Here is a 24,584-nt window from a genome sequence, read left to right as displayed (position 1 = left end):
TGATTCTGTCGATCTAACTATTGATTGAGGTGCAAGACGGTTTGGTGAATTTTGAGCCAGTGCACGCGCACCTTTTTAGGACGTGACTCGAAGATCAAGTTCTTCTTTTACTTAGATCGGAAGAAATCCAGCGAACCGGTAGAGAAGTACGAAAGGAATTGCCTCAGGACAGGAGCCGCCGATATTTTGAACAGAGACTGTTCTTCTTCTGGGCACCGTCCTCATCATTGGCATGATATTTAAAGGGTTATGTGTGACGTGTTTAAAGGTTCATGCGAATTGTGGGTCAACAGCCCTGCGGGGAGTAAGGGTCTGTACGGGCTTCTATACGGCCGGAGTGGTCCTGGCTTCTCCGGCCGAATAAGTATCGGCGGCTCATGCCCTGAGGCAACTCCCTTCCTTCTTCTTTTTACTTAGTTTTTTGTGCGACAAAGTACATTCATCCAGGTCAACGACAGGTCAAGGGAGGCTAAGAAAGCAAAAAAGGATGATTGTATCTCATTACGGCCGAAGTCTCATTACGGCCGATGTCTCAATACGGCCGAAAGTCTCAATACGGCCGATAATAATTTAATCCCCAAGTGTCTGTTCTGTTCTCCTTCATGGAGTTGGAGGCTGCCCTAAGGAAATCACCCCGTCACACCTCTCCTGGGCCTGACTGTATTACGTACAAGGCCCTCCAAAATCTACCCCTCCATGGCCGACACGCACTCCTTCAGCTCTACAATAATTGTTGGCGGGATGGTGTTTTCCCAGCAGAATGGAAGAATGCAATGGTACTGCCGCTCCTGAAGCCAGGCAAGTCTCCACACGCCATTGATGCCTTCCGCCCAATTGCCCTCACCAGCGGTGTCGGGAAGGTTATGGAACGGATGGTATGCGCACGATTGAACTGGTATTTTGAGAGCACCCGATTCTTTCCTGAAGCTATGGCTGGTTTCCGGCAAGCGCGGTCCGCGATTGACAATGTCATCGATCTCGTCTCCTCCATCCGGCAAGCAAAGTCTGATGGGCTCCTAACGGCCGCTGTCTTCCTGGATGTAGCGAAAGCATACGACAGTGTTCTCCATAATGTTGTAGTCGCGTCGCTTCAAGAAGCTGGTGTGGGTGGCTGTACCCTTACCTGGTTGCAAGCCTTCCTCTCTGACAGGTCTCTGTTCGTACGCACAGCAGATAGTGACAGTGTCAACTACTTTGTGCATCGTGAAGTTCCACAGGGGCGCGTCCTCAGCCCGCTCCTGTTTAATGTCATCCTGGCACATCTCCCTTCTCTTCTGCCCAAGCATACCAATATCACGATCTATGCCGATGACATTTGCATATGGACCTCTGCAGCGCGCCGTGATGCCATTCAGCGTCGTCTGCAACATGCCTTAGACCTTCTTGTGGCGCATCTTGCTGACCGTGGGTTGTCGGTCTCGCCGGCTAAGACAGTAGCTATGGCATTCACGCGTCGCTCCTTCACCAAGTACCCCCTACTGCTAGCTGGCTCTAGACTGAACTACGTCTCGCATTATCGGTATCTAGGCATCATCATTGATAGGGGACTAACATGGTCGCGGCAGATCAACTCCCTTTCTGCTAGCGCCCGCATCTACTGTAATGTACTCCGGCACCTCTGTGGATCCACATGGGGCCCGTCCTGTGCTGACCTCCATCGTGTGCACTGCTCCCTGTTGCTTGGCGTTATGCGCTATTGCCTGCCTGTCCTTTATGGGCTCTCCAACACTCACGAGCGGGAGCTGCTCAATATTCAAGCCAGAAGTCTCCGTCTCTGTTTGGGAGTGCCAAAGACAACGGAAACCTTCTCTGTTTTGGCGGAGGCACGCGAGCCATCGGTGCTTATTATTCGCGATAGTGTCGCCTTTCACGCGTACACACGTTATCTTGCCCGCCATCGAGCCCATTACCTCTGTGACATTGCGCAACGTTATCCCGCATCTGCATTCGGTCAAGCTATTTGCCGTTTACGAAGCAACATCCCCTCAACTTCGGCCCGGACCTCCTTTGCGCCACCCATGTGGACACTTCACTACCCCACTGTACAAACATCAATTCCGGGCCTTAGGAAAAAGAAGGGTGTGCCAACAGTTGTGGCCTGCCAACTGACCTTGTTCCACATGTACAGTCACCACCGGCATCGAACCCAAATATACACCGATGCTTCAGTCTCTCTAGTTGGGTCGTCTGCTGCCTCCTGCATCCCAGAGGATGGAGCTGAGCACGGCTTCAAGCTCCCTCTTATGTCATCTGCTGAGGCCGAGGCATTCGCTCTACTGGCCGCTTTGAGACATGTCTCCTCGTGTGCGCCCAGGGCCTGGTCGATCCTCACCGACAGTAAAGTGGCTCTGGAGGCGCTGGCCTCTTACTCTGCCGCAGTCATCAGTGACACCTACACCACGATCGTCGCCCTGCACTCTGAACTTGTATCACTGGGACACGAAGTGGTGTTCCAATGGATTCCGAGCCATGTCGGAATTTCAGGCAATGATCGTGCTGACGCTCTTGCTCGGCAAGCCCACGACGCTGATCAACCAACTGTCTTTCCCCTTGCGCACTCTATGTGCCAGCTGAAAATCCGCCGCTTCACTGCCAACCGCACACAGCTCTTTCAGCAAGAAGCTATACGAACCAATGCCTTCCTTAAATCCATTGACCCTTTAATGACATATGCTGTGCCTGGCCGCATCCCGCGCATCGAGGAATCGCTGCTTCATCGACTACGGCTGAATGTGGCCCGAACTCCTCTCCTCCTATTTAAGATGAATCAGCACCCATCACCTCTTTGCCCAACGTGCAACGTAGAAGCCGATGTGCCACACATTCTCATTGCCTGCCAGCGGTACGAAGACCACCGATCGAGTCTCCGGCGCCGCCTTGCTCATCTAGGCTACCGAGAGCTTTCCCTCGCGGTGCTACTTGGCCCTACCCAGCACGCTGAAGTCACGTCTGCGCTGACACGATTCCTTCGGGAATCTAAACTCCTGGGCATTCTCTGATGCGTCCTATGCGCAACGATTAGTGAAGGAGCTGTGTATCCCAGCTGTTTTCTTCTGTTTGCTTGAAAGCATTAGGGAACAGCAAGCCCACACCGTGGCTAACCTTTCCCTTCTCTTTTTTCTTACTTTGCATTAAACATATCCCCCCCCCCCCCCCAGTGTGTCTGCCCTACGTGTGCAGCTTCTGGGCTATTCAAATATATTCGGTTTAGAAGAAACATAAATTCGATTCTGAATTCGAACATTGAATTCCGTATTTGATTCGGAAATGGAATAGGACATACGATGACTCGCTTCGGTGTTCAAAAATCCAAATACTCACACCGTCCGAAGACAACCAGTCCGCGCGTACCAAAGGTGAATGTTCCTCAGGGGACATTTTTTCCATGGGCATTTCTGGCCAGGGGACATTTCTTCCTGGACCCGTCACTTCCAGGGCGGGAACGATGAGTCAAGCGTTCGATTACAAATGTCTGAGCTATACGGCAGGATGCGACATGGAGCGAAGCCGTTGTTGACCAAAGTATTTCGCAAATATTTTTCGCTGTAGGTCGGTAGCTTTTCTTTTCTTTTTTTTTTCTTCTTATCAGCTCTTCATACAAAGAAGACGGTTGTGTCAGCGGCCAGTTGCTCTGATGGCGCACCGATCGTGCAAGAAATCAATGCGCAAACTGCCGCGCTGGCCCAAAAAAAGTTGAAAGTTGAAAGCACCATGTCAACTGAAAAGCGGAGTCTTGGTTTTGACAAGGGCTCTCGTTTTCAACCAGCGTCACGAATTCCTTATGCCAGCGAAACACTCGGCCTTAACAGTGCTTGATTCTCAGACACCGTACGACGCACTACTGAGGAAATGTAACGAGACCGGTCGGCTTCTCGCGTAACTGTACTGACCCGCCTACCTAGCACTTGCACAAGCGAGAGTGCGCGCTGATGGATAGATCGCGCTCTACAACAAGAGTCTCGTTTTTATTTGACCGACCCTAGTTTTTATTTCATCCACAATACAATTTGTTCGTTCTGGTGCTTTCATCCCAAACTTATTTTTTGTTTGTTTTCTTTGTTTGTTTGTTTTTCTTAGAAACGGTTCACTGGTTGAGGGTGAACTGTACACAGGGTTGAATGAAATCGCTTTGCCCTTTCTCTCTTGCAGTGCACGACCGGGAGTGTAAACGGGACTATAAACGGGACAACTGGGGGACAGTGTCTAGAAGGATCCACCGCCGAGGTAACTCCTTCTTTGCTTTTCTGAACTGGTTATCAAGTTATCATCACACGCTCTTGTCTCACCTTGACTTGTCGTCAAAAAAGGGAGCTTCTGCGTAATCATGTCTCAGCCTAACGGTTCTTTCGCGAACCATTCTTGTGTAGCGCAGCAACTAACCCACAAACGTGCCCTGGGCACCAAACGACAAAACATTGTCTTGAACCTGCGCCAACTAGCTTCAGGCGGCGCACTTGGAGGAAGGTGTTCCGCCTGAATCCGGGGTGTCTGGTAGAGCCCTGCGCGGATGAGGTTTTTGGCATCCGCATCCGACCCGCATCCGCGCACACGTTATCCGCATCCGACCCGCATCCGCACCATACACAACAGTTTACATCCGCATCCGATCCGCTGAGCAAAACGCACCATCCGCATCCGATCCGCAAAAATCCGCACGTTTCGAAAGACGCGTAAAGACCGCCGGAAGCATGTTGGTATAATTTCGGATGCCTCCATGCTGTCACGGAAGGACTCAGTCATGACGACAAGCAAAGGTAAACCTTTCAACAAACGCGATATGGAGAGACTTCTGGAACGCGTGGAACGCTACCTCGTCGGCGCTCGCGCGGTTCGAGACGCCTGAATGCCTCCTCTCCCGTCTTGGCGCCGTGCATGGTCAAAGATGAACCAGAGCATGCGCTCGCTGTCGGCTGTCGGCGCGCAATACAAATAAATTGCGGGTGGAAAAATGACAGCACGCGGTATATCCGCATCCGATCCGCTACCGATCCGCTGCCTTCGTATCCGCATCCGATCCGCATCCGACCTCGAGCCATCCGCATCCGATCCGCACATCGCAGAAAGTGCTAAATTTTCATCCGAATCCGCAAGTATATTGCGGATATCCGCGCATATCCGCTTCCATCCGCGGATGGTGCAGGGCTCTAGAGCTATACGGCAGGATGCGACATGGAGCGAAGCAGTTGTTGACCAAAGTATTTCGCAAATATTTTTCGCTGTGGGTCGGTAGCTTTTTTTTTTTCTTTTTATCAGCTCTTCATACAAAGATGACGGTTGTGTCAGCGGCCAGTTGCTCTGATGGCGCACCAATCGTGCAAGAAATGAATGCGCAAACTGCCGCGCTGGTCCAAAAAAAGTTGAAAGTTGAAAGCACCATGTCAACTGAAAAGGCGAGTCTTGGTTTTGACAAGGGCTCTCGTTTTCAACCAGCGTCACGAATTCCTTATGCCAGCGAAACACTCGGCCTTAACAGTGCTTGATTCTCAGACACCGTATGACGTCTACTGAGGAAATGTAACGAGACCGGTCGGCTTCTCGCGTAACTAATACTGACCCGCCTACCTAGCACTTGCACAAGCGGGAGTGCGCGCTGATGGATAGATCGCGCTAGACAACAAGAGTCTCGTTTTTATTTGACCAACCCTAGTTTTCATTTCGTCCACAATACAATTTGTTCGTTCTGGTGCTTTCAACCCAAACTTATTTTTTGTTTGTTTTCTTTGTTGTTGTTGTTGTTGTTGTTGTTGTTTTAGAAACGGTTTACTGGTTGAGGGTGAACTGTACACAGGGTTGAATGAAATCGCTTTGCCCTTTCTCTCTTGCAGTGCGTGAACGGGACTATAAACGGGACTATAAACTGGACTGTAAACGGGACTACTGGGGGACAGTGTCTAGAAGGATCCACCGCCGGGGTAACTCCTTCTTTGCTTTTCTGAACTGGTTATCAAGTTATCACCACACGCTCTTGTCTCACCTTGAGTTGTCGTCAAAAAAGGGAGCTTCTGCGTAATCATGTCTCAGCCTAACGGTTCTTTCGCGAACCATTCTTGTGTAGCGCAGCAACTAACCCACAAACGTGCCCTGGGCACCAAACCACAAAACATTGTCTTGAACCTGCGCCAACTAGCTTCAGGCGGCGCACTTGGAGGAAGGTGTTCCGCCTGAATCCGGGATGTCTGGTGGTGCATCCGCACTGAGCCAATCAGCATAGTAGAGAGTTTTAGTGCACCGGAAAGGTGCGTCCTCACAATGCCGACCATAGGTACACATGACATTCCCGGGTAAACATAAACAAGCCTTTCGGTGTCACGAAGACTTCCGGTCTTTCCGCGACTAAGCATGCTCGGAACCAGCTACCATGCAGAACGATAGCTTTCACTTTCCTGTTTTGGTGAAAACGGGAGGCGTACGCCTCACTGTGCAATTTGAATTGCCATAAAAAGGCGTATACGGCCTTCTCTCTCCTCAAATCAGAAGCGATAGCAGTATTAGTCGCTATAGCGGTTGGCGCAGACAGTGTTTGCTGCGAAACCGGATGTCGTTTTGCCACCAAACCGGAAGTGGTGCGGAAGGGCATGGATACCCGCTATGCTTTGTCTACATCGCTGTATGCTGCACTCTTAAAAATGAACTTCACCACATAGCACGCTCCTAGCCAACCATCATCCCGAATGAGAACGTTCTCGCCCCTGATTTGTTGAAAACAGGAGGCGGAGCCTATTTTGTGCACATTATGCACGGCACAGAATTAAGCTCCGCCTCCCGTTTTCAACAAATCAGGGGCGGAAACGTTGTCATTCGGGATGATGGTTGGCTACACTCTTAAAAATGAACTTCACCACATAGCACGCTCCTAGCCAACCATCATCCCGAATGAGAACGTTCTCGCCCCTGATTTGTTGAAAACAGGAGGCGGAGCCTATTTTGTGCACATTATGCACGGCACAGAATTAAGCTCCGCCTCCCGTTTTCAACAAATCAAGGGCGGAAACGTTGTCATTCGGGATGATGGTTGGCTACACTCTTAAAAATGAACTTCACCACATAGCACGCTCCTAGCCAACCATCATCCCGAATGAGAACGTTCTCGCCCCTGATTTGTTGAAAACGGGAGGCGGAGCCTATTTTGTGCACATTATGCACGGCACAGAATTAAGCTCCGCCTCCCGTTTTCAACAAATCAGGGGCAGGAACGTTGTCATTCGGGATGATGGTTGGCTACACTCTTAAAAATGAACTTCACCACATAGCACGCTGCTAGCCAACCATCATCCCGAATGACAACGTTCTCGCCCCTGACTTGTTGAAAATGGGAGGAGGAGCCTATTTTGTGCCATTATGCACGGCACAAAATAGGCTCCTCCTCCTATTTTCAACAAATCTAGGGTGAGAACGTTGTCATTCGGGATGATGGTTGGCTAGGAGCGTGCTGTGTGGTGAAGTTCATTTCTAAGAGTGCCTACACTCTTAAAAATGAACTTCCCGGCATGGCACGCTCCTAGCTAACCATCATCTCGAATGATATCGTTATCTGCCAGGGCTGATTTGCTGAAAACGGGAGGCGTACGCCTTTTTTGTGTCAATTATGAACAGCATAAGTGTCACAGAAAAAGGGGTACGCCTCCCATTTTCAACTATAATCAGGGCAGATAACGATATCATTCGAGATTATGGTTGGCTAGTTGCGTGCTATGTGGTGAAGTTCATTTTTAAGGGTGTAGTGTACTTGGACCGCAAAATCTCCACCCCTGTTTGCCCAAGCGTAGACGCAAGGCGGCGCTGGCATGCAACCAGGCCACGTACTCAAACCCTACGGTCAAGCACGACCCCTGTACGCCGTTCACAGCCACACCGTGGCGTCGCTAGGGTCATGTGACCCCCACCCCTTCCCCCATTAAGGGATGCCTTTCCGTACCAGGCGATTCGCGATAAATAAACATATTACACTAGAGAGAACTGATGTTCTGAGGCTGGAGCAACATAGAAAGGACTAACACATACAAACCCTCAAATTGCCTAAGAAATGAACGATGAAAGATGAAAATCACTGCAAAGGCTGGCTACATCCTACACTCTTAAAAATGAACTTCACCACATAGCACGCTCCAAGCCAACCATCATCCCGAGTGACATCGTTCTCTCACATGATTTGTGGAACACGGGAGGCGTACGCCTTTTTGTGACAATTAACATTTCTGCATAAGTGTCACAAAAAGGCGTACGCCTCCCGTTCTCAACATATCAAGGAAGGGAACGATATCACCCGGGATGATGGAGGGCTAGGAGCGTGTTATGTGGTGAAGTTCATTTTTAAGAGTGTACAGCTGGCTAACCTTTTTAGTGACTTTCATCTTTCATCGCTCATATTACACTACACTCCCCCCTGTGGCTGTGTTCCCTATGTATAAAAACCCTATCTCTTTGATGATACTTTGCCGCCAAGCACGAAATTTCCTTAAGACTGCCCCTCCCCCCCCCCCATGACATACCCTTAAATCCGCTCCTGAGTACGCTCCTAGCCAACCAACATCTCGAATGATATCGTATGTTGAAAAGGGGGGCGTACGCCTTTTTGTGACAATTATCTACAAGTGTCACAAAAAGGCGTACGCCCCCCGTTTTTCACAAATCAGGGCACGTAAAGGTATCATTCGAGGTGATGGTTGGCTAGGAGCGTGCTTTGCGGTGAAACTCATTTTTAAGAGTGCACTATTCAGCGTCTTTCATCATCAGTACACATCTCATCCTGTCCATCATGTCTTGGGATAGCGCGACGCTAACTCATCTGACGAATTTATCCATTCATCATCAGTAATTTATATGTTGTTGTTCCCCGTTGTAGCCATAGGGCCCTATACCGGATGAAAAAAAAAGTATTTCGCGGAACTACAAGGTTCCAAAAGTGCCAGAATAAGCGAATGCTAATTCTCCTACATGCATGCGCAATCAGAGTGTATACATCTTTGGTGACGTCAGAACTACTTAGAACCCTCATTATTATGACCATGGTCGTTCCCGAAAATTTTGGTCATATATATGCGGAAATGTCATATTAACGGGGGGATTTGAAGAAGTTTCACAGCATTGTTTCCCAAGAGTATGGTCGTAACGCGCGTATGTCAGATTATCGGGGGTCATATTAACGGGGGTTCACTGTATTCAGAAGCGCAGTCCATCATCATCCCTCAAGTGCCCCTCTCAACGTATGACTTTCATTGCCTTGCAGGTGTTGGAGTACGCACACCTTTTCGAGCTGGTGCAGGTATGTGAACTGCTCTTGTAAAAGTACCTTGGTTTCTCCTCAACACGCACGACGTCGTGTGTGCCACGGAAGAACCCGTAACGTTCGGATAAAATCGCTTAGAAAAGGCCGACACGAAGGCGCTACAGCCTGCACTCTCACTCGGCTGCAGTCGCAGCCGGGAGAGGAGGCAAAAACAGCGCTGTTTTCCAGTGCTTTGGAGCAAAGCGCTGTATGTCGGAACGGGCCTGTAGACATGAAGACTCCACATAGCACGCTCCTAGCGAACCATCATCCCGAATGACTACGTTCTCGCCCCTGATTTGCAGAGCCATTTATAGTGAGAGTTTGGCCATTCTTTGATCTTTTGCCGCCTCATGGGTGGAGCCTATTTTGACGTCAGAGTCATCGTTGCGCCGCCCAAAAAGCCTGAATCCGAGCGGAATCCGCTTATCAGCGGTCTAGTCCGCGCCGTATTGATGCTGTCCTCCAGCTGGTCCACAGCTTCGTGGTCGCGCTGAATGTAATCTACAGGAATAACCGGCTTATGACCCACTCGCCCTAGTGATAAGGGGGCTTTGTTGCCGAACTGAAAGAGTTCAAGGACGAAAGGCTTTCGAAGCAAGAAGCAGTTGTACTCAGTTAAGTACAATTCTGGTGCCAACGCAGTTCTACGCACACGGGCAGGAAGTTATGCTCCTTTTCTCTCTCTCTTTCTCTCTCTCTCTCTCTCTCTCTCTCTCGTTTTTCTTAGATTGTGCGGGCTGTAAAGGTGCTCGTACTAAGTCATCTTCAAACTGACACACGTCAGTTCACAAATATAATCAAGAAGCAGATGTCAAAGTGTTCTGTTTCTTAGCTTCTCTTTCTCGACTTCCCTGTCCTAAATAACCGGAAAGAAATATCTTCAGAAAAGAAATATCTCAAAAACAAAAAAACAATGAGTACACGTTCCATCCAAAAAGTACTGAGATACCAAAAGGAAAATACGAAAGCTAACTTTCAAAGTAGTACAGAGGGCCATATCCAATTATAATGGACACAAAAAACGCGTACGCCCCCCTCTCCCTTCGAATCACAATAACCCTACCATTCGTGGCGATGGTTGGCACAGAGCGTGCTATGCGGTGAAGTTCAGTTTTTAGAGTGTGTACGTATAAACAAAATACAGAAACCGACGCTGAAGAGTCTTCAGTGTCGGTTTCTGTATTTTGTTTTTGTGATCTACAGGGGGGACTTGACCCCCTCTTCGTATACGCTTCAGTGTGTACGCATGTGTTATTGTCAAGCGGACCGCGGAATCACTTTTTTGAGGGATACCAATCTCATTCTGCGCCTCTAGTAGGCGGCACCGGGCCCTTCCCCCAATCCTTTTTTTTGTCCTTTCTTATTTTTATTTTTTTATGTCATCTTTTTTTTTTTTCTGCGTTTAGTCGTGACGTTGCACGCTTAAAGCGTGGCCGACCTCGGCGAGCAGTCTTCACCATCACCATCACCACCGTATATGTGCTATTTTATCCAATAGCGCGAAAGGTTTTGATCTCTGCAATTTCTTCCACATAAAAATGGCCCCGTGCGCTCGCCCTTATCTCGCCACTGCGGGAATAACGAGGAGGAGGTGTATGATGCCACGTCACCGATGACGTTCCGGTTCGCTCGTCAGCGCGCTGTCCCTTTGCCGCCGTAAACAAGTTTTGCCAATTCCCCCACCCCCCCCCCACCCCCCCGGAGTAAGTGGGGTGAGAAGGAGTGGACGAATCATGACTGACGAATCATTCGGTGGTTTTTTTAGAAGCGCGAACATCCGTACGTCAGCTGAGTTGCAGACACCATATCCCTGGACCAATCAGTGAGCGTGGTCCCTGTAACGTCGGCGCAGGTCCCAGGCGGATCAGAGGGTGCTGCTGCTATCCCCACCGACGTTGCGCACGGTCGCTTTTTTTCTTCTTTATTTTTCTTTTTTTTTTTACGGCATACTTTAAATTCAATTTCTGCGATGTCTACGACTCTACACTCTTAAAAATGAACTTCACCACATAGCACGCTCCTAGCCAATCACCATCACGAATGACAACGTTCTCGCCCCTGATTTGTTGAAAACGGGAGGAGGAGCCTATTTTGTGCCGTGCATAATGTGCACAAAATAGGCTCCTCCTCCCGTTTTCAACAAATCAGGGGCGAGAACGTTGTCATTCGGGATGATGGTTGGCTAGGAGCGTGCTATGTGGTGAAGTTCATTTTTAAGAGTGTATGGGGTCAATCATTTCTTATGGTGCATCTTAACGACCATCTTACCAGTTTGATACACAGAAAATAGGATGTTACAATGACTTCGGTACTACTCACTCTAAAGGTGTGTATACGATACATATGACACTTTCGGGTTAGCCATAAACAAGCCACAGCTTCCGGTCGCCACGAAGACTACCGTTCCTTCCGCGACAACGGACGCTCCGAACCAGCTGCCACGCAGAATTATATCTTTTGGGTTTCCTGATTTGTTGAAAGCGGGAGGCGTACGCTCTTTTGTGGCAATTTGACTTGCCAAAAAACCGGCGTCTACGATCCTCTCTCTCGTCAGATCAAGGACGATAGCTGTATCAATCGGCACGGTGGTTGGCACAGAGCGTGTGTGCTGTGAAACCGCGGGCGTCGTTTTCGCACCAAACCCGGAAGTGGTGCAAACGGCATGTATACCGGGTGTTTCAGTTAAATCCCCGGGCTAAATAATTCGCGAACCGGTGCACCAATCGAATAACTTTCTTTTTTACAAGTATCTGTCCAGTACCGCCTACAAGATGCGCACCGCGTGAACGAGCGGGAGGCGCTCATTATTTAAATAAAAATGCAAATGAGTTTCGTAAAAAAGCGTAACTTCTAAAGCAGGGCGCTGTCGGTATTAAAATGGGTACTACCCCTTTTGGGACCTTCAGTGGACACCTTTCAGAGAAAAATCTGCCACCGAAGCGGGTCATTTATTGCAGTAATTAATTGGTTTCGGTTTACGTATTTTTGTCGCGGCTGGTCGCGGCGAAGCGCAAAAGGACGTAATTGGTGTAATTCATTGGTGTAGGGATGTAATTCATTGGTGGACATGGAAGTGAAAGAGCGTCCATCTGCGCTTCACCGCGACCAGCCGCGACAAAAATATGTAAACCGAAATCAAGTAATTACTGCAACAAATGACCCGCTTCGGTTGCAGATTTTTTCTAAAAGGTATCTACTGAAGGTCCCAGAAGGGGTAGTACCCATTTTAATGCCGACGGCGCCCTGCTTTAGAAGTTATCTTTTTTCTCGAAACTCATTTGAATTTTTATTTAAATAATGAACGCCTCCCGCTCATTCACGCGGTGCGCATCTTGTAGGCGGTATTGGACAGATACTTGTAAAAAAGAAAGTTATTCGATTGGTGCACCGGTTCGCGAATTATTTAGCCCGGGGATTTAACTGAAACACCCGGTATACATTTACTTCAAAAAGTATACACGTACATGCCCTTCTGCATCGCTTCCGGTTTGTTGCGAAATCAGGAAAGTGAAAGCTACCATTCTGCATGGTGGAAGGGCCGGAAGTCTTCGTGACACCCAAAGGCTTGTTTATGTTTACCCTTGTATGACGGGGAATAAAAGTTTCCCGCAAGTCTGGCCCGGTTTACATGAACGCGCTAGAAGCGTATGGGGTCGGAACGCCCCGAGATTGAAGCCGGAACGCCATCGTTTACCTGAGTTCATGCGGGAGCCGCTCTCAAGCACGAGTGGATCGAGAGAGAGGAGGATATTGCGATGGGGATCCGGTAGAAGGAACTGCCCACGACCTTCTCTATATTAGAGGTGACTGGAAAACCGCCTATGGGAGAGCCGGCTGGTCATGGGTTAATTACGCTAGTGGCCGCCGCAAGCGCCACATAACATTATTGGGAAGAGGGAATGACACTATCACACTTGCCACCGTCGTTCGTCTGCTACACAGGCTGTCGCTAAGCACGTGCTACCCTCTTCCGTACCGCTTCGTCGTTGTCAACGCAGCCCACCATACATCGCCGCGGTTTCGGCAAATCACGTGGTTGCGAATAGTGCTAGCTATATAGCGCCAAATCCCATTGCCAAGCGGCGATTGCCAGAACTACTACCCCGGTGCTGGGAGCTTTGCGGATGTCCACGTCAGTAGTATGTATAGGCTGCTGATTTGCCCCCAGGTGCACTTTTTTCCGGTGTTGCTGACACTGCATTCCTTCGGGAAGACAGTGGCCGTCCAAATATCCAGCAAACAAAAATGCGCGCGAGCCGAGTTCACGAGACAGCGATCAGAATTCGTAGTGCACGCCAAAAGCTGAGCGCCACGTGATACTTCCCAAGACGCAAAGCGCGCAGAAATTCGTAGAGCGCCACCTACTGGGGGACGCGATAAGAGCGCTCCGAGGTCTTCCCGTCGGTTCTCCAAGCGAATCGTATCGTCTAGCGATCCACGGCCGCATGTGGGGGCGCTCCGATGCGCTTACGTATAGCGCTTTGTTTGTAAACAAACCGTTTTGTAAACAATGCGGTTGTTGTTTCTGGACGACGTTTTGGATGTTTTTCGATCACGGTAATTATTTTTATCCGATAATCCCGCAGTAAAACGCGCAGTTTTACACATAAAGCCTCGTATTGTTGACAGCTTAGTGATGACGACCGCGCGTTAAGACTTACCGAGCCGATGCGACGTACGTAAACTGAGGTGAAATGGGCTACCATGTTGCGGAAGAAGCACCGCATAGTTGACGCTGCCAAAATATGGTCATCTCTTGGTGTTATGACGGTGAAAATATGTCGGTAAGCGGCAAAACGACACGTAAACAAAGTCACATGACCTTAAAATGACGTTTTCTATGACGTGCGACCAGGACAAGATGTCAGTTTTGCCAAAAGCACCCGCTTGAGGGTAGTTACAACAATGGCGGGTTTGTGTCACCCCTGTGCCCGGCGCATGCCTTCCCAGGGCGCGCGCTGCACCCTGGAACTTTTGCAAATGGTATATTGAAAGCATATGACTTGATGATTGACAGGAATGCTTGAGTGGTGTATAGGTGACGCGCTTTTGCCAAAGCACTAAAACTGCGCTTTTCCACCCAGTGCCTCGTATTCCATTACCAACGCTCGCAGTCGGAGACCATCGTCCGGAACAGCTGGTGTGACCTGTTGGAGCTCCTAGACCGACTGCTGGCCGACATGACCGACACGACGACTGTTGTGAATGTTGGAGTGGGTGACATCACTTCCGTTAACATAACTCGGTTAAGCCCTCTTGCCCAGATGCTGATTGACACGCTGCGAAACATCCGCGACTCGCTCAAGGTTCAGTGTACGTATCTCATAGCGGTGGTATCTACACTCTTAAAAATGAACTTCACCGCATAGCACGCTCCTAGCCAACCGTCATCTCGAATGACATCGTTATTTCACCTGATTTGTTGAAAACGGGAGGCGTACGCCTTTTTTATGACACTTATGCAGTTCATAATCGTCACAAAAATGGCGTACGCCTCCCGTTTCCAGCAAATCAGAGGAGAGAACGATGTCATTCGAGATGATGGTTGGCTAGGAGCGTGCTATGCGGTGAAGTTCTGTTTTAAGAGTGTACATGTAGGTGTGTATTAGTAGACGGGAATGGCATGACGTCGTGATCACGCTTTCGACACCGATAGAAGCCGTCGGGCTTTTCCTTTAAAACGGTTTAACGTCGCAAGTTTGATATATTGGATTGGACAGCTTCGTTTTCGAAGAGTTCCTTCCGGTAACACTAAAATTTACCAGTATTCAGACTGACACGCAAGCTCCAAGGACGACGCTCCGCTCCCCAGATCCTCGCCCACGCGCCACCTGGATAAAGAAAAGCCTTTCTCCTTCGTCACGTGAACACGTAATCTCCGGCATCGCCAATCGACGCAGACAGTTTCCAACAAAGGAAAGTGGCCGCCCAATGGGACTCGCGGCTGTTCGTCCGCATAGCTATGCAAACCGCAAAAGTACTGTCCTGATTGGCGGACGCGTAATGACTAAGTCACTCCTAGAACCGCAGCGATGGGGGCGGGGTGGGGGGAGGCGAGATGGGCATCCGTCTCGGGTGCCGAACGGCAAATCCTGGCAGGTTGCGCCTGCATCATGAAGCGGTAATCAGGATAACTCGAACTTAATGAACTTCACCACATAGCACGCTCCTAGCCAACCATCATCCCAAAGGACAACATTCTCGCCTCTGATTTGTGTTGAAAACGAGAGGCGGAGCCTATTCTGTGCCGTGCATAATGAGCACAAAATAGTCTCCTCCTCCTGTTTTCAACAAATCAGGGGCGAGAACGTTGTCATTCGGGATTATGGTTGGCTAGGAGCGTGCTATGTGGTGAAGTTCATTTCCAAGAGTGTAGGATCTCTCTCTCTCTCTTATGACCGTTTTCTTCCTTCTTTTTTTTAAGAGACGGGTAGGGGTCGCTACACGTTTATCCTTACCTTGGCGCGTACTCGTCTCGCGACGGCTCCTGGTGAAGTGGGCTTTAGTGGCCGGGCCTTGGTTGCGTTCGTTCATTCGACGCGCGCGATCCGCCAGTCGAAAACGTAACGTGTGAGTGCTATCGTGCGGAATCTCAACTTCAACAATTAACGAGCATCGAGAAGAAGAAGAAGAAGAGAGTCGTTGGGAGTCGACCCTCGAGCACCTCACGTGTTGACCCCTCGTGTTTTAGATCTCGAATCACTGAATTGACGAGAACTCCACCAGAGCTTTATTTATTTATTTTCTTTTTTGCCTAGCAAGGGTAGACTCCTGAGTGCGAGTGCAATAAACAGACGCAACCTTCGTTTGTAAAGCATGGTTCACACTAGTGCGTTCTGCTGAGTGCGGGCGCTTGCGTGCGTTGTAAGCAATCCGTTCCCCTGTTCACGTATACCTACACTCTTAAAAATGAACTTCCCCACATAGCACGCTCCTAGCCAACCATCACCCCGTATGACAACGTTCTCGCCCCTGATTTGTTGAAAACGGGAGGAGGAGCCTATTTTGTGCCGTGCATAATGGCACAAAATAGGCTCCTCCTCCCGTTTTCAACAAATCAGGGGCGAGAACGTTGTCATACGGGGTGATGGTTGGCTAGGAGCGTGCTATGTGGGGAAGTTCATTTCTAAGAGTGTACGTCCGAATGCGTGCGTCACCAAACCGTACACTCTTAAAAATGAACTTCACCGCATAGCATGCCCCTAGCCAACCATCATCTCGAATGATATCGTTATCAGCCCTGATTTGCTGAAAACAGGGGGCGTACGCCTTTTCGGTGACACTTATGCGGTTCATAATTGTCACAAAAAGGCGTGCGCCTCCCGTTTCTCAACAAATTAGGGCAGATAACGATATCGTTCGCTATTAAGGTTGGGCAGGGGCATGCTATGCGGTGAAGTTCATTTTTAAGAGTGTAAGCCAATGAGCGGGATCTCCACTGCGGTCGCCGCCATATTGAAAACAGTGTCCCACCCTTTTTTCTTTTTTTTCGAATCCTTGTGAAGTCTCGCTTTAGCAAAGTAAGAACGATTTCTTTTCGCGGTACAAGTGGCCTCGACCGCAGTGGCGCAAGTTTACGCACAATTGATGAAAAAGCCAGTTCTCGATCCCGGGCTTCAATATACATTGTTGCATTCTTCTCCCGGACCCTTAGGTTCAACATCGCTATGGCTGACATCGCTTCAGCCTGCATATATTGCAAAAAGCCACAGGTAGTTCTGCATGCAGGAGCCTAATCAACACACCCTGTTTCAGGTTCTGTGCTGTAACCTCTTATGCCGTTCCAAGAACTCAACTATGTATCACCCCGTGGACAGCGTCACAATACACCTGCCGGATCCGCCGAGTTCAGTTTGTATATTGGGAGCAGGTAATAAAGTGCCACTGGACATTGACTCCCAACTGCGGTCCAATATGTATAGAGTTGAGCCCGGGGGTACCCGCAGTTACCCGCACATCGCCACGATTTGCGGGTAGGAATTCGTGGTCGCTGCGAGTAGCGGGTAAAATGAGAGTGTACCCGCAATGCGATAGCCGGTAATGCGGGTATGCCCGCATTACCCTCACTCCATGGCCAACTAAGTGATCCCTCTCTGTCACACGCGAGCTCAGCAGTGCTCTGTGTGGGTAACCGTATAAATCCATGTGCCAGACTGCAGCAGGCAATTGCTGGCAGGCGAGTTCGATTATTAATGCAGACATATATGGCTCTCTGTTGAATTGCAGTTTTATTGGCATACGATTGAAGCAGTCTGAGACACGTAGCCAGCAGTCAGAATTTCCGTTGTCTTAAAATAGAAACAGCGGTAAAAATGGACGAGGAACACTTCCCCCTGATGCGGGTCCCAAGGCGGGTATACAGACAGCAGTGCGGGTGCGGGTCGCCCAGATTAAACAGCGGTACGGGTGCGGGTCACACACGCACGGGTACTGTGCGGACGCCAGTCCAAGCTTGCTTACCCGCGCTCACCTCTAAAAATATGTCCCTGAAACCATTGCAACTGTTAGAACAATGAACTTCTTAACCTTGCGGAAACCCGAGTTTACCAGGGATCGGAACCGGTATTTTTTTCGGTCCGGTTCGGGTTCGGGTTCAGGCATATTGGTTCGGTTCGGGTTTAGCTCCGCTGAACCGAAATTATCAGCTTGAACCGGTTCAGGTATATCGGTTCGGTTCGGGTTCGGCTCAGGGAGAACGCTCCCCCCCACACACACACACCCCGCACATACACAGACAAAAAAAAATCTGTCAGCGGTCGGGGCATTTACAGGGATTGGAACAGTTACTTTTTTCGGCCTCGGTTTAACCGGTCCACGGGCAGTAATTTTGCTACATGCAAGCAAGCTTACGCTCACCGTACACGATTGTAAGAGAAAGGTGTGAGATAACCGTTTCAGGTGAGCAAAAAAAAAGGTCGGTCAGTAGTACAATTAATTCACCTCTGAACCGATTCCCGAACCGGTAACCGTATCAATTCTTTTCGGTTCAGTTCCGGTTCGGCTCAGGACAAGCAAAAAAATTGTTCGGGTTCGGTTCGGTTCGGGTTCGTCAGAAAATAACGTTTTTTTCCGGTTTTCGGTTCGGGTTCAGTTCCGGTTCCGATCCCTGGTTTACACAACGTCGGGGCGTCAGCCACTCCGTTCCGCGGCCGAGGGAGACACAGCAAGAGAAATGCGCAAACAATAAAAGAAAGTTCATTTCATGACTCGCTTCCGAGAAGAACTCCTGCACGACCGGTTCCTAGCAGTACACTCCCCTTCTTCCCGTGCTTTTGTATAGACGTCTTCATCTGCGGCTACACTCCCCGCCGTAACACATCACTTCCGGATTGACTCATCCAGCGCCATACAGCGAACCCTCGTTAATATGACCCCCCGTTAATCGGACATACGTGCTTTACGGCCATACTCCTGGGGGAACGATGCAGTGAAACCTCTTCAAATCCCTCCCCCCCCCCGTTAATATGACAATTCCGCATTATGACCAAAATTTTCGAGAACGACCATGGTCATAATAACGAGGGTTCACTGTATCTTGTTGTGAAACAATAAATCTCTATACCCGAGAAAATTTCTCGGGGTCAACTAACAAATAGACCTCTACCTGTTTGTAAACAAATGACGTCATAATGTTCGACAGCGCCACGAGTGTGGTATAGTTGAACTACGTTCAAAGCTAGTGGCGAACAAGGTAGCGCCTGAAAGCCACGGTCTTGAGAGGATTACGATGGTCTCTGAAAGGGACGCGACCTTCGGTCCTACTTTTCTTTCAATAGGAGGCAGCGAACAATTGACCATTCGTGGAACCCAGTTCTCCCATTCCGATCTGTTTTGGTTTCGGTGTGTCTACCAACGTCATGATGACGTTTCTCGGGTAGAGGTTTATTCGTCGCGCTGTCGAACACTATGACGTCATTTGTTTACAAACAATATACCAAAGCTTTCCGCAACCTCAAGTATCCGCGTTGCGAGATCATGGTGAAGATTTTGACACATCCTTGGCGCTTGGCGTTGCGTTCAAAGCCAACCTGTCTTTTCCCCATAAACAAACAAACAAACAAACAAACAAAGCCTTCTGGCTTTCGATGCGCGGACACGTGTTTGTGCTTGCTGCCTTGATATCTTGTACGATGCACGCAACTAGGCCTAAGCAACTTTGAGCGCTCTTCGGTAGCTCAACCGGGAACACGTTGGCTCGCTGAGCTGAAGGTCGCAGATTCAAACACCGCGGAGGACGGTAACAATGTGAAGGAGGTAAACATTGCTTCCAGCAGCGTGTGTCGGAGATTTCCGGCGCACGTCGGGCGGTAGAAGTTGCACGCCTCGACGTATTCGCCTGGGCATATTTTCCGACGGCCCCTCCTGCACTCGGTAAGCCGACAGCCATATTGCGACACCCGTTCACAAGGACGACTTCACTGCGTTGCGAGCGTCAGGGCCAGTTCTCTCTCTCACTTAGCGACGCCCGACGCGACGTCGTGAACGGGCGGCGGAAGTAGAGGTGCATTTCCGCCGCGCCGTCAGCGCACGCCAGGTCCCCCAAGGTCGCCATTTTCCCATGTATTTGTTCCTATCCCGATGCGTGCAATGCCGGAGGCCGCCCTTAGATACCCCATTTTTACCAGACGTTGGCTTGCGTGGATTGTAGCGCGCTAAAAATCCAGTTGAAGTACAATCCAAGCCGGGCCAAGTCACCGAAGGAGAAATGGACGACTGCAGCGCCTGCGGCGCCTGGTACGACAGGTACGCTATGTGATGCACGCAGCCGCGCACTAGAGTCACTAAATAAGCTACGCTTCAGAGTAGCGACACTGAGCCGCCATGTTGTTTCGGATGACCTCCAGCGCCATCCATTTAGCGCTCTGCTGAACTTCTGCTTCCACTTCTTCTTCCACTGCTTCCACTGCTGAACTTCACCTTCATCTATTTCTACTGCCAAAATAGAGGTGGGGCTGGAGGTCATCCGAAACAACATGGCGGCTCAGTGTCGATACTCTGAAGCGTAGCTTATTTAGTGACTCTACCGCGCACTAGATCCTTCCGATCGCTCAACACGTTTAAAAAGGGGACCAAAAAGTGAAACACGACAGAGAAAGTTGTTATACGCTTTTTATTTGGACATATAAAGACTAGATTCATTCGCAGAAACAACAAAAACATTTTGCCGCTAAACTTAGCGCGCTGAAGTGATCCGGAACGGCAACAGTGGGGTATCTAGTGGGCGGCCTTCTTCGTTGCACGCTTTTCCGAGGTGAGTTTGGGGGGACCTGGCGCACGCAATTTTCATGTTCCCACCACAGTGGCATTCCGTCGTCCAAAGGAGACGAAAAATCAGGAGGCGTGGCCGTTCTGGGTCACCTTATTGGTCGTGAGCTATCGTTCTCGGCAGCTCTCGCCGGCGTCGTGAAACAATCGGCATGGCAATTTTTTCTTTTTTTGTGTGTGTGTGTGTTGCTTGACGTTTCTCCTCTCCCAACGCCGGAAAGTTTTTGGCCGTTATGCATGGCACAGAATAGCCTGAAGCAAGCGAGAGAATCCAATGAGTTTGCTCTCGCTTTTTTCATTGATGTGAAGAAAGCATACGACTCGGTAACGCACTCGGCTTGTTTAGCTGGGCTCGAAGCAGCTCGAGTCACTGGCCGCCTGCTGGAATACCTATGTGACTTTCTATCCAACAGAACGTTTGACGCCTCCGTCCGCGGGTGTATTAGTTCCATGAAGAAGTTTGAGCGAGGGGTCCCGCAATATCTTGGTGTCACCATCGATAGCGCATTGCGCTGGTCTAAGCAAGTGAACGAGACTATCTGCAAGGGGAAGAAAACGCTGAACATACTTCGCAGAAATCATCGCGGAAAATCATGGGGCTGCAATGCGCGGTCATTGCTCACCCTTCACAAAGCCCTCATCTTGTCACGCATTCTCTACGTGGTGCCGTACGTATAGACCTTGCGCCTACACAGTGGCAGGCCCTTGAGCGCCTCCATCGTGCCGGAATAAGAACTGCGCTTGGTCTCCCTACCTTTTCTAGCGTCACCCAAACGTACCCGGAAGCGAAGGAAAAGCCTGTCAGTGTCCACTCTTAGCTCAAAGGCCTCCAGTTTCTGGATAATGGGGCAACATCTGTCAACAAGCATTCCCTCTTCGCAGACCTCGAACGAAGGACACACACATCCCTAGGACGCCTGGCTAGCGCCACCAGCTCTCTAGCCAACAGAAGGGCTCTTCCTCGGCTCCCAGCTAGTTCACCTACGCCGCCATGGAGTGAGTTCGTGCTCGCAACAACGCTTCACATCCCGGGTGTACGGAAGAAGAGCGAGTTCAGCCCCCTGGTGGCCAGGATGACGGCTGAGAACTTGATTAGTGACGTCTATCACACGCATACTTTGGTGTTCACGGATGGCTCCATTGACCACCGTTCCGAGAGCGCTACTAGCGCGTACTACATCCCGTCAATGAGAACATGGCCTGGCAAGGGAAATCAGTTCGTTACCCTATCTCATCTACGACGGCTGAACTGCTGGCCTTGTTACACGCAGCTGCTGCGGTTCAAGTCACCGGAATAACTAAGGCCGTTTTGCTTACGAACTCCAGAAGCACCCTCTGCAACGTGATGAACCCCATGTGTGGTAGCATCCTCTCCAGCTGTATAAGGAGGTCGTGTGCCCAGCATAGGCTAATCGGAGGTGAGCTTACTCTCCAATAGATCCCAGCTCATGTCGGCATCAGAGGCAACGAACGAGCGGACCAGCTAGCATCCTCAGCACACCACAGCTGTAGCCCATCCTTATCAGTTCCGGCCGACACCGACAGGCACATGGTCGTCAAACAGCTAACTGAGGTGCGTCATCCTGGCATACAGGACATCTTGCAGAACCATCGACCCTCTCTTCCCACGAAAGATCTTCCCCGTGTTATGCAGACAATGCTCCATCGGTTACGCACGGGATCTGCGTTCACGAACTCGCAACTGTTCAAGATCGGTTCCAGGGAGGGCTCCAGTTGCGGTCAATGTAATCATCCGGAGACTATATCGCACATATCCTGACAGAATAGCATGCATACCACACTATGCGGGAAACTCATCTTCCCCACGCCAGGCCTGGCATACTGACGGACGTCCTCTTTCCCGAAGGTTCTTATGCAGAACGACTTTCCATAACTCGAGGCCTCGTGCGCTTTCTTCAGGAAACCAGGGCCTCGCGGAAAGACCACTCTAGCGCACCTCTCATACACCGTGTGCCTCCGCCCCATCAGTAGCGGTCATCCTGCCTGTGCCCCTCTTTGAAATCGTGAACTCCCCTCTCACCCCTTTTTCTTTCTTTTTTTTTCTTTTTTTGGCTATAGTCGTGACGATGCCCACTTGAGTGCGGCCAACAGCGGCAAGCTACCTCGACACCCCCCCCCCCCCACACACACACACACACATCATTTTTAAGGGTGTAGAGAGGTGCGCTACACTCTAACGGGATACGAATTTACGATTTACGAAAGGGTTTTGAAAATTGCAAAGTCCCGTTACCGGCGAATGACTGAGTGCTCATCCAGAGCGAGTTGTGGGTGCCAGTGCGATTTTACGGTAAAATCCCATACGATGACGCTCGAGTGCTTATACAGCTCTAGTCATCTAATTTTACTATATATAAGGGGACCTATCGAGCCCGCAGAGCTCGCCGTACCAGCATAGCCCATGCTGACTGACAGCACACTCGCTGGATGCAGAAAAACGATTTGTCGTCGGGCCAAGAAGGCCTAGGGCACCCAACGTGAAATTCCGACCACCTGAGGTTCTCTTGACGTGCGCCGGAAATCTCCGACACACGGTGCTGGAAGCAGCGTTTACCTCCTCCACATTGTTACCGTTTTCGGCCGGGTTTGAATCTGCGAACCGGGTTTGAACCGGGTTTGTTCAGCTCAGCTAGCCAACACGTTGCCGGCTGGGCTACCGAGGAGCACTAAAATTTGTTCTAGCAGCTGGGTGCTTCGTAAAAGATTATCGGGACACTGAGCACAAATGCGTTTCCCACAGAAGACTTCAACAGCAACCGCAAGGCGGTGTCAAAGCTTTCATCATAGTCTCGCAACGGATACTTCAGGTTCAGAGGCTCATTGATCAAACTGTTGTAATGGTTCCAGCCACATATTGGGACCGAAGTTGGAAGTCAACGTCCTGTAGCACTTTATTGTTTCTTCCAAATATACAAACTGTGCTCGTATGATTAGACTGATGTCTTCCGATGTCACCGACAGGATAATATTCACCGCCCTGTTGGTAGGCCTGGTAGGGCAGGTGCACCACCGCCTGGGAGGGCAGGTGCATCACCGCCTGGGGGGGCAGGTGCATCACCGCCTGGGAGGGCAGGCGCATCACCGCCTGGGGCAGTAGGAGTACCAGGATCACTAACAGAAGACGCTACCTTTCCTTTCTTGTCCGGGTTAATAGTACCTGAAACAAGGTATGCCGATTACGCTCCTGCATGCAGAACTATATATGCAGGCTGAGTCAGTGTCAGTCATAGCAATGTCGAACCTAAGGGTCCTCGAGGAGAATGTAAGAACGCATCTTGAGGACCGGGCTTGAGAACCGTCTCTTTTATGAATAGTGCGTACTTGGGTCATTGCGGTCAAGGTCATTTGTATCGCGAAAAATGAAAAATGCGTTCTTCCTTCCGTTAAGGAAGAGGGAGTTGTGTTTTGGAAGTTTGTTTTTGAAGAGGAAGCTAGCGTAGCACTAAAACGACGGGGATGAGATAAAAGGGAGGTAGGGAACCAATTTGTGATCGTTTCCAAGGTGACTACGACAAAACATTGGGCGCCTTCCTTATGAGAGTCCTACGTCGCCAGGCTGAACTATAGGTGAGCAAGTATTTAAATCTCCAAATCAATTGGATCGCGCGAGTTAGATGAACGGACTCAACGAAAGCCTGGTCACTAAACCCATGTGACTTAGTCATCAGGCGTCCACCAATCACGATAGTGCTTCTTCAGTCTTCATAGCTATGCGGACGGACCGCCATGAGCCTCATGGGCAGACACTTGAAGCAACAGAAACCCTGTGTTGGAAATTGTCTGCGGCAACTGGCTGTAGCCGGAGATTATGTGCTTCACGTAGCGAAGGAGAAAGGCTTTTTTTTTTTTTTAATCCAGGTGCCACGTTGGTGAGGATCTATGCAGGGCCGTTTATGAGGAGAGCTTGGCCATTCTGTGATATTTTGCCGCCCTGAGATGGGTAGCCGCCGTGCCGTCAGAGCCGTCATTGCTCCACCCACTTGACCGGGATGAAAGGCGAGCCACGGCGGCACGGGGGGACTTCAAGGTT

At 50.0% G+C, this 24,584-nt stretch overlaps 1 protein-coding gene across 1 annotated transcript in view; it reads left to right on the top strand.

The window, feature by feature from the left end:
• Positions 1-17,120, top strand: part of LOC135393508 (uncharacterized) — a 51,965-nt gene extending 34,845 nt beyond the window's left edge. Inside the window, exons 8-12 of the mRNA XM_064623919.1 lie at positions 4,150-4,224; positions 5,826-5,912; positions 9,227-9,262; positions 14,353-14,581; positions 17,024-17,120. Coding sequence (XP_064479989.1) covers positions 4,150-4,224; positions 5,826-5,912; positions 9,227-9,262; positions 14,353-14,581; positions 17,024-17,037 — 441 coding nt within the window. The 3' untranslated portion in view covers positions 17,038-17,120. The remainder of the gene's footprint in view (positions 1-4,149; positions 4,225-5,825; positions 5,913-9,226; positions 9,263-14,352; positions 14,582-17,023) is intronic.
• The last annotated feature ends 7,464 nt before the right edge of the window (positions 17,121-24,584 follow it).

This window comes from Ornithodoros turicata, chromosome 4 (assembly GCF_037126465.1).
Source record: "Ornithodoros turicata isolate Travis chromosome 4, ASM3712646v1, whole genome shotgun sequence".
Taxonomy (NCBI): Eukaryota; Metazoa; Arthropoda; class Arachnida; order Ixodida; family Argasidae; genus Ornithodoros; species Ornithodoros turicata.
The sequence above is the reverse complement of the archived record's forward strand: the minus strand, read 5'-3'. Positions and strand labels throughout refer to the sequence as shown.